The sequence below is a fragment of the Carlito syrichta genome, unplaced genomic scaffold (genome assembly GCF_000164805.1).
Source record: "Carlito syrichta isolate Samal-C Ts95f unplaced genomic scaffold, Tarsius_syrichta-2.0.1 Scaffold130373, whole genome shotgun sequence".
Taxonomy (NCBI): Eukaryota; Metazoa; Chordata; class Mammalia; order Primates; family Tarsiidae; genus Carlito; species Carlito syrichta.
The window spans coordinates 200,363-211,070 of NW_007074469.1; the positions used below are offsets into that span (position 1 = coordinate 200,363).

At 47.0% G+C, this 10,708-nt stretch overlaps 1 protein-coding gene across 2 annotated transcripts in view; it reads right to left on the reverse strand.

The window, feature by feature from the left end:
- Positions 1–359: 359 nt before the first annotated feature.
- MTCL1 (microtubule crosslinking factor 1) overlaps positions 360–10,708 on the reverse strand; it is a 132,035-nt gene continuing 121,686 nt past the window's right edge. Inside the window, exons 13-15 of one of the 2 annotated variants that reach the window (XM_021707995.1) lie at positions 6,585–8,133; positions 4,701–4,757; positions 360–1,535 (exon numbers count right to left, since the gene is read on the reverse strand). In XM_021707995.1, the coding sequence (XP_021563670.1) occupies positions 4,719–4,757; positions 6,585–8,133 (1,588 nt within the window). In that variant the 3' untranslated portion in view covers positions 360–1,535; positions 4,701–4,718. The remainder of the gene's footprint in view (positions 1,536–4,700; positions 4,758–6,584; positions 8,134–10,708) is intronic. The other variant, XM_021707994.1, reaches the window with a different exon arrangement.

Sequence of the window (10,708 nt, forward strand, 5' to 3'; positions counted from 1 at the left end):
GTATCAGAGATAGAAATGCCTCTTCTGGAGTTATTAGCCATTCCTTCATTCCTAATGAGTGGCGAGAGAGGCTGGACACATGCTGGCTTGTAGGTCACCAGTTTCTTCACAAACCTGCCCCCACCCCAGTTTTGACTTTTCAACAGTAAAGCCATCTGTCTATCTCAGGACCCTCTCACAGAGTACAGTAAAACCAGAACACTATCACGTTCCCAAGAGTGCATTCCTAGTAAGATATGTTAGCAGCTGTTGCCTTTTTACATGAGCTCCCTCTCCCTCATTCCCCTAGCTACAGAAAACTTTCCATCAGAGTCCTTAGGAAAAGATGGATGGCATGCGAAATGAGATCTGAGACACACTGCCATCTCGGAAAGGCTTTATTATTTTTACTTCATTATGGTCTCATACAGACTCAGAGTACTGTCATTTGTTTCAATTTGGTATCCTCAAGACTTTTTGTAGTGTTTTTCCTTAAACAAGAAAATTTTGAGTAAACTCTGTATGTTGCCAGTTAATCTTTTAACAATAATTTAAAAATGTTGGTGCTGTTGTATCATCAATGCAAGAAGTCCAACAATAAAAGTACAGTACAAGGAAATTCACAACGTATTACAGTGGAACAGACTGAGTCACATTTAGGTGATAGTGAGGACACAGTAGCAGTATGTACATGCACCTGAACACGTGCAAGTTGAATAGGATAATATGTGGATTATACGGCAAATTTTCTAAGCCCATCTGAGGACTCTGTACCTTCCAAGATGCTGTTCTGTATCCCCTCCAGTTTACAGAATATCTGTCTTGTCTACTGGCTTCATGGCTTTTTCACTACAAAAAGTTCACTGAATCAGACAGTCTGAAGCATTTTTAAAAATTCTTTAAAAATAGTAACACTGACAGAGTTAACTGAACACACTCGAATTCAACATGGAAAAAAAACCAAACCAAAATGAAACAGTGCAAATTTAACAGAGGCAGTCAGGTATTGAGAGTAAGGGTGTTCAGAATCTCTTAAAATGTACATTTTTAAAACTTTTAATTTTAAATCTATTTATACCTTATTTACCTTTTTGTTTAATATACCGTGTGTAAAAAAGATGGAGACAAAAATAGTTTTCTGAGCTATGAAAAAATTAAGTTATTACAGGCACGTTTACTGTTTCATTCTAGAAACATCTCAGTTTCACAGGTTGAACATTCAGCAGCTGTGTGTTTTTTAAAAACATTCTTTGACCTTGAGAAAACTAGATCTCTCCTTTTAGGCAGAGTTTGGTTTGTGATGATGGTGTGGTTATGCAAATTACAGTGAATTATTCTGCGATAATCCATGCAAGCTTGCATCATGGGTGTGGCTTCTCCTCTGTTGGCTCCTCATCACCATGCTCCTCCAAGGATGCTGGGTCTCCAGGTGACTGAGGCTGTGAGGCAGTGGGGGACTGTGGAGCCCAACGGGATGGAGGGCGACGGTTTGCTGGTCTCTCGGGCCTGGAGAAGCAGGGCTCTAAGGATGGAGCTAGTGCAGAACAAGGTAGTTCCTTCAGAGCCAAGAGAGGAAGACACGGTTACTCACTGGCAGCTTCGCCTGTGGACAGTCCTTCCAAATACACTTCTCAACAGACTCAGGTTAAATGGAATACACCGTGGGCAACCTATGAATATTAATAACCTTTTTGCTCATGTAGAATAACTTAAAGTGATGAAGAATTCAACACAAATGATCAGTGACATGAATGGGAAGACAGCAAATTATAAGTAACTATGGCAATACTGTGAGATGGGTCTGCTTGCAGAGTTTCTTCAGAATTGGGCTGGGACATACAGAAGACAGGGGAGTGACTGGCTGTGGTCTCCACAGCCACTTCATCGTATTCCAACCCGGCTGATCTTGTCCTTTGACCCTCTCGAATGATCTGTTGAGCTATAGTGAATCAGTGAGTCCCATAGGGCCTGGATCTGCTGGGGGCCCTGAAGAGAACTATGATTTCGTTCTGCTGTATTAACAGAGTTATCTTTAAACAAACTATTCCACTGTTTACTTCAAACTAACTGGCAGTAGGTTAAACAAACTCCCACAGCATGGAAAAAATGCTATAGGCTAAAATTTTAACATAGGCCTAATTTTCTTTATTTATTTTCTTCTTTTCTTTTTTTTTTTTTTGAGTTGGAGTCTCACTCTGTCACCCAGACTGGAGTGCAGTGGCTGCTCCCAGCCACCACAGCCTCAACCTACTGGGCTCCAGCAATTCTTCCTCCTCAACCTTCCAAGTAGCTGGAACTACAGGCACACGCTCCCACACCCGGCTGATTTTTTGATTTATTGTAGAGATGCGGTCTCACCAAGTTGCCCAGGCAGGTCTCGAACCTGCGGGCTCAGGCAATCCACTCACCTCAGCCTCCCAAAGCACGGGATTACAGGCTGAGCCACCGAGCCCAGCTGCCTAGTTTTCTTTAATGACTCTTCACTGTAGCAGCATTTGTAAAAAGTAGACTCAGAATGTGCTTGTGGTTTTGTGCTAACAGACATCATCATGTTCTAAGACCAGGTGATACAGGATACACTCAGCCATGTACAAACTGCCTAGAATCCTAACTCTCAAGCGACTTTTTCTTTTTCAAGAACATTGAGCAACTGGTCCTTAGTCTGCGTGTTATGAAACCAGGACACCCAAACTTGAAATTTGCTGATAGACAGAAATGTAAAAAGCTGTGGCATGAGGAAACTGAGTTACACGGCATGGAGCCCGTCAGTCGGAATGACACTCAACCACTGAAAACTGAGAAGGTGAACCATTACGATGGAAGGCACAGAAGGAACAACAGAGAACAAGGACCCTCAACGAAAATCAAGAAGTGAGTTGGAGGATTTAAAGAGATGTGACAAGCAACTGAAAAGATCAAAATGAGAGATTAGTCAGTGATACAGGGGAGTGGGGGACAGACAGCTATGAGGAATGGGTGATGTCACTCAGGAAAGATGGAACATGGCAGAGATAGCACGGATCCAGGGCAGCGTGGGACCCACAGGCATCCAGAAGAGCGATGAGGTGAGTGGCTTCCCTGCCTCCCTGTGGGGCCAGCAGGAAAGGAACAGTAACCCTGGAGAATACTACTTCATGCTCCCTGCCTCCTTTGGGGCGGACGCTTTACATGACCATGGGAGAAGCCTCTATTAGCAAAGCATTATGCTAATGACAATCAGAAATACCTCTCTGGTTAAAACATTACCAGTGCAACTAAAACACAAAGTAGCCTGGGGTGCCACCGTGTCCTACCTCACCTCACCCCACAATGCTTGCAGGGGCACATGGTTTGCACCATCTGTGAATGTTTGATGCCTCTGCTCCCATTTAAAAGTAGTGTGTGTGTATCGTGTGTCTGTTGTATGTGTTGGGTGTTGGTAAGAATGCTACTGAACAAGAATGGGATTTTAATGATTCCATTCTGAACCATCCTTTCACCAGTGTCTGCTTGTGAAGGAAGGAATGTTGTGTGATTTGGAGTTCAAGGGTATGAGTAACATGTCAACATGTGTAAGCAAGTGATGTACTTTCCCAACAAGCCGCTATGATGGGTTACATGGGCATCAGGTACTGAGTTACTACCCCTGTAGCACCTGTCTTAGAAATGGCCTTCCATACGTTCTCTGTCATTTTTTCATAGGGGCAAATCTGTTGTCTTTGACAGTTGACTATACTTTCATATTTAACACTTCAATTAAGGCCAGTAGATGAAGTGGACTATATTCTTGATCAAAAACAAAGTATATCTTTTCTTATGTGCTTTGATTCAGGCTCTGAAAGCAATTCTAAGATAAGTTTTCAAAATATTTGAAGCAGGGATAGCTTTGTTGGTTTTCATTAAACTCCTATTTATTGAGCACCTACTCTGTCTCCTATAGTGCTCACCTGGAAGGACAAGATACATTTGGGTTTGTTCCTTGTAGTATGTTTGTTGAAAAAAATGAGAAAAGGCTGGTTGTGGTGGCTCACATCTGTAATCTCAGCACTTTGGGAGGCTGAAGCACAGGGACTGCTTGAGCTCAGGAGCTCAAGACCAGCCTGGGCAACATAGTGAGACCTTGTCTCTACAAAAAAAAAAAATGAGTCAGACATAGCAGCAAGTGCCTGTAGTCCCAGCTACTTGGGAGGCTGAGGTGGAAGGATCTGATCCAGGAGGTGGAGACTGCAGTGAGCTGTGATCATGCTACTGCACTCCAGCCTGGGCGACAGAGTGAGACCTGACTCGAAAGAAAAAAGCCTTATCACATTATAGTCACACCTCATTTCAGTATGCACATATGGGTCTGAAATGCTGGTGAGCAGACCTAGGTGGCTGGGCTCAAAGACTCCCTCAGGCAAGACCCCTGCGCTTGAGACATCCCCTCCTGGCCAGTATCTCCTCACTTCACTGAAAGCATATTGGCTGCAAACTGCACAAGAAAGGGGAAATCGCAGCAGGATCTCTATATAACCTAAAAGCCTTTCTTTCTACTAAGAAGTCAACACTAGAGTGGGGCACACAGGAGGTCTGAGCTTGTCAATTTGTTCCTAGGGATGAGTGAAGCTCCCAGAACCTGGGGAGAGTCAAGGGGATGCCCCCACCAGGCGAAACTCCCTCAGGTGATGAGTGTCAGATGCCAACCATGAGTTACACAACATGACCTCCCCAGACAGTTGGGAAACAAGGAAGAAAGCACTTACAGCGTGAGGCAGGCAGGGCTAGAGTCCCCAGGGGGCAGTTAGTAAGACAGTTTGGTTCTGGACAGAATAGACAGAAAGAAAAGAAAAGCAAGTAGGTTGAAAAGTATTTTTTAAACAGAATAGTAAAGGTTTAAAGTCAGCAAGCCCAGCGGCACAGGACTGTCCCTTTCACTTGGGGACAGGCACCAGGAGACTTAAATCTCTCAGATACAGCATATTCACTTTGAGGTGGGTATGGTAGGGAAGTGGCACCACTTGGCACACAGGCCTGTCTTCTGTTCTCCGCCCAGAGTGAAGAAGGAGCCACCATGGAAGAGCCACAGACTTCTGTCTGGTCTGTGATTCCCCCAGTTACCCTTTAGCATTTAACATTTGAGACAGTATTTTGGAAAATGGAGAGATGGAAATCGCATGATTATTGAAAAGAAGGCCATTATATGACCGTGTTCATTCTGGTCACAACAATCAAGCTACTGCTGCTTATACTAAAAATTTCCCCTCATATTTTCCACTTAGATATGGGAGGGAAGAATAGCATTCCACTTTCAGATTATTCTTTCTCTTTATACCAGAACTCCTTCTCACAGCTTCTCTCTGTACTGCTGAACTGCAGCAATGGCACCAAGAGAAAAAGAGGTCTAAGTCGTTTGTGGGATCAAAGTGAAGTGAGACAGGGAGATTTCCTATTGCCTAAGTCATCTCTGTGTCTAGATACCCGAGTGGACGTTCAGGGAAAGATTCCACAACAGGGTGCTCAGAGGTGACTGGGAAATCACAAGTAATCCTGGTGATTTTGGAAGGAAAACCTAGAGCTACTGCATAATTTATAGAGATATGTCGCCAATAGGCCTAATAAGTCAATTCAAACAAATAATTCCACTGGAATCTAGAACAAGCAAAATCCCAACAGAAAAGGAAGAAAAAGCCCATGGCACTTAGATGTTGCCAAGAGTGCTCCATGCAGGTTCTGAGTCCCTGAAACTGTCTATGCTCCCTTTAGATCATCTCTTTTGGTAGCAAGTAAGGAGAAAATCTAAACACACTTTATAGAGGACAAAAGGGGGAGGGCATCACTTTGAACTGGTAAAACAATTTCCATGCCATAGTGTTGTGACTCCGTTATTACACCATTTTCTTTTTATTACCACAGATTGCTTGCAGCATTCACTATTAGTAACTCAAAGCATTTTTGGGGTCCTAAAAAGTAATTTCCATTTGGTGTTTAACATAAATGGACACTGTAGACACAGCCAGTTAGTACTATAATTCCAACTGAAAATCAGAGCCCTAAGAAGCCCTAAGGCAGGGTGTTCACATGTATATAGATTTTTCTCACAGTAGAAGTACTTACCTGAGGGGCCCCAAGTGACGGGGGCAGCAGAAACCCAAAGAAGATACCATGTGTCACCTGTGAACACTCAGCCAGCAGTGTTTGTCCTTCTCAGAGCATGTAAACAGCTTTATCACAAAGACTCAGATCTTTGGAACATGTGGGCCAGGGCCATATACTATCAGTATTTGTATTAGGTTGAACTGTATGGAATCTACAGATCACTGGCAACTCCACAAGGTTTGACCTATTCAGATTTAAAGCCCATTATTTTGAGTTAAATATTCCTTGGTGGACAGGACTGGGAACCTAGCCACCATTTCCCTTCTGTGGGAAATGTGGGCCAGGTGACAAAAAATTTTTTAAAAGTCACACAGGGTTTATGTTTCTGCCTGCTCCATTTCCCCATAAACTCAACACCTCCCTAGCTCCCACCAACTGGTCATGGACAATAATTCCTAAAATCAAATGACTGATCACAATCCCCGGTCCCAACCTGACAGCTAAAGGGAAGAGCTGCTAGAAGAGGGTGGGGGTCACTCAGCATTCATTACCTCCATGGACCCTGGCTCAGCTGTGTCCCCCAGTGAATGACTGTCACTGTGGAGACCTGAGGGACCGTGGGCGGCTTGCCTCCTCTCCTCCTTTAAGGCATGCTCCAACAGTTTCTTGTTGAGGATCCGGGCCACATTCTCAGCGAGTGTGTAGCCAGGGGGAGCAGATAAGTCCTGCCTCACTGGCGTGCCTTCTCCCCCTTCCTCCCTGCACGTCTCTGAGCCCACCCCAATGGGGCTGGGCGACCGTCCTCGAGAGCTGGTGCCCGTTTCCTGGCCTGGGCCCAACTCCGGGCGGGGTTCTGCTGAACGAGACCGGCTGCCAGCCCGCATCCCCTTCTGGAAGGGGTCCTGCACCACAGGGCTGTGGTCGATGATGTTGAAGAGGCTGGAGAGGCCATCATTGATGGTGGTGTGCACGGGGCTCTCCCTGGTGGTAGTGGAGCGGGCCCAGGCTGACTCGCTGTACCCTTTCTGGGCCATCCCTGTTGAGGTCCTGTTATTTGGCTGGTCAGCTTTGGGGAGGGGCTTCCTTTGCAGCTTGGGAGACCCATACTTGGGGGAGCAGCATGTGCGTTCAAACTTGGCCTGCACCTTCTCTATGGCAGGGGCCACCTGTCTGTTCCTAAGGCTTCGGGAAGGAGATGACACGGGTGTGGTGCCACCCCCAGCCTTTGGCGTGAGACACTTGTGGGGGCTGCTGGTGATGCCACTGCCCCGTAGGGCTTCGGTCTGCAGGCCCACACTGATGGTCTGGACAGTCTGCGTCCCCATTGTCCGGGACCCGTTGGTCTGGCAGGCCATGTCCTTGACTTGCAGCTCACCAGGCCCAGAGCAGATGGCATTCCTGACAGAGAAGGCAACTTCCTTCATGTCATCACTCATGTTCTTGGACATCTCCAGGCTGTGCAGTGGGGAGGCGAACCCCAGGGAGGTGCAGAGGGGGCTCTCGAGGGGATGCCGTGTCCCCTCCATATAATCTCGGGGGTGCCTGGAGGTTGCACAAGGCCACCTGCCCAGCATGGGTTCTGGAGGGACCCCCTTGGCATCTCCCAGGCTCCCTCTGGCTCTGCTTGTGGGAAAGGGGCCATCGCCGCCCGCTGTCACAATGCTGTCGACCCTGCGCACAGCAGGTGGGCTATGCAACACGCGTACCCCAGACTGCTCAGTGAGGACATGGCTCCTCAGTGGCTGCTTCGGGCAGTGCTCTGGGCTGGTCATGGTGTCCGTGGTCATGGTGATGCTCGTGGTCAGGTACCATGAGGAGTCAGGGAAAGGATCCACAGTGGCCTCATGCCCTGCCCGCCCCACCTCGGTCCTATCTGCCCAGAGGTCTGAGGGCCTCTCAGTCCCAGCAACGCCATGGCCCCTAGGGGGCGTGTAGTCCCAGCTCTTGCTGTTGAACTCTTCGATGTACTTGAGGTCATCCGGAGACAGGGGTGGGGTGACATCCTCCTTGCCGCTGGTAGATGGCAGGCCCTTCTCAGGCAGGAAAGGGGAGACATCCATCAGGCGCTGGAACTCAGACATGGAGGACACAGATACTGCCCTGGGAAAAGCAGAAGAGCGGGGGTCAGTACCTGCCAGGGAACCCCTGACACACAACAGCACCTGTGTCCTGCCCTTTGTGAGAAGTGCCCATGCAGGGGTCCGCTTCTGTCCATCTAAACTATTAGGATACTTCTCAGTTGCTTGATGTGCTCCACTCATTAGCTTAACCTGTGGGCATTTATTAAACTTTTTATGGTTCTGGAATGGGTCCTGAAACCTTGTATTGGTCAGAATTTAATACAGGCAACCCTCAACTATTGTAGAAGCATGTGGAAGGGTAGGGCTGCACTGTGGCTTGGCATCTCTAGCCACGGATACATGCTTTCAGTGACAACACCACTGTGATTTTGCTTAGGTCCAGGCATCACGGCAAGTGCTCATGGTAAGCAGATGAACACACCACAGTCCCTACCTAAAGTGAGCTAAAGGTATATGAGGGAGAGAAATAGAGCAGCAAAATAGGTATAATCTCAAGTCTCTTTTTGTCCAATTAGTCTCAACTGGCTTGAAGTACTAACAATCTCCAAAGGCCACTTGGAAAATGTAGAAGAAAGGAGGAACGTAGTCATCAGAATCAGATTGGCACATAATTTCCAAACACTGTTTCTTTTTTTTTTGAGCTGGAGTCTCACTCTGTCACCCAGACTGGAGTGCAGTGGCCGCTCCCGGACACCGCAGCCTCGACTTGCTGGGCTCCGGCGATCTTTACGCCTGTCTTCCAAGTAGCTGGAACTACAAGAGTGTGCTACCACGCCCGACTAATTTTTTGATTTATTGTAGAGATGAGGTCTTGCCAAGTCACCCAGGCGGGTCTCAAACCCACGGGCTCAGGCAGTCCACTCATCTCAGCCTCCCAAAGCACGGGATTACAGGCTGAGCCACCGAGCCTGGCTTCCAAATACTGTTTCAAACAAAAATTACATCTGGCCCTGCCTAAATTCACCAGCAGGGCTCACTTCACCCCTTTTCCCTCTCTCAGCCCTCTTCTTCATGTCCAAGTCTTTGCTTGTGTGTGCTTCTCCTTTATTCCTAAATAAGTGAAGAACTCCCTCAAACATGAACACAACTGAAGGGTGAAGACAGGTGAGCCAAAGTGATAGCTAGTTTTTGGCAAACTGCCCCCAACAAAGATTTCGGTGTAGATTCAATATGTTGGCACTTTCAGTTTGACATGACTTTACTGAAAGCCTCCCAGATGCCCAGCAGGAGCTGCCAGGGTGCCAGGAATGCTTGCAGGCTAAGACAGAAAGTAGCCGGAGTGCTTGAGCAGTTTGTCAACCCACCCAGGGCAAAGAAGTGGTTAGGAAGGAGGCCAGGGGTTGGCTGTGCCTTCGGCTTGGAATCCCTCCTGCTGGGGTGGGACAGGTGGGTGAGGTGTCCATAGATACACTGTCTCTGCAACTAGATGAGTTTCCCATTGGTCATATTAATATACCCCTTGCCTGCAGAACACAGGTTTATATACCTAGGGTTCTAGAGTAGTGCAGGGGTCCCTGATTGAGTGCATGGGCCACACCTCTGTAGGACCCATTAATGATGAGCCAATCTATGCACTGTATAGACTAGTACACAGAACCAGCAAAGCTCTGGGTAGCTTTGCTAACAACTGCCTTCACCCTGAGGGGAAGGCACACACCTTTGTGATCAGCATCATGGGGTAAAACAGGAGGCTAAAAGTGACAATGTTAGGCATTCCATTTTGTTTGTTTGTTTTTTGTTATTGTTGTTAATATACACACTGTCCAATGGTGCTTTGAATTACAGCAAACTGGCTATATCCAGTGCTGGAAATGAAAAGCAGTGAAGATCTCTTCCACTGGGTGACCTGTCACAAGGTTATGAGCTTTCCAGCAAGTATGGATTCTCTTTTCTTGCTTCTGGTCAATTCAAGGAGTTGCTGAATTCATAATGAATTTCAGAACACTGTTCACTGGGGGCAGTATATGCTCTACAGATGCAGAGCCCCTGGTCCTTTTCACATTTCTGTGGACCTAGCTCACCTAACTTCTGTTCTTGCCCACAGAGGAACTGCTCTCAGAGTTAAATCAGTGGCACCTAAGTGTGTGGAGACTCTGCCTGTAGGGCTTGATGGATAGGGTGGAACAGACATGATGGAGACAGAGAAAGGAGAGGCATCAACCTCAGCAGTGCCCAAAACAAGCAAAACAGTAACGACGAAACCAGGATGCATTTGAAGCATGTGCAGGTGCACAGAAGACAGCATGGAAGAAATCTTTTCTGGATGGGGAAAGGGGTCTTTTTGATCACAGAGGAAATTGCCACCTCTCTGGGGACTGTTATCTTTCTTTCAAGCAGTCAGAAGCCAGAGGGCAAAAGGGACAGTGGGGAGGACACATTTGGATTTCACTTTGGACGTTTTGATGTTGTTTACATTGTACAATAAGCATGGGTTACTTTTGGAATTAACAGAAACAAGTACGATTTAAAAATAAAAAAACAAAAACAAGCCGGGTTCGGTGGCTCAGCCTGTAATCCCGTGCCTTTGGGAGGCTGAGGTGAGTGGATTGCCTGAGCCCATGGGTTCGAGACCCGCCTGGGCAGGCGAGACCTCA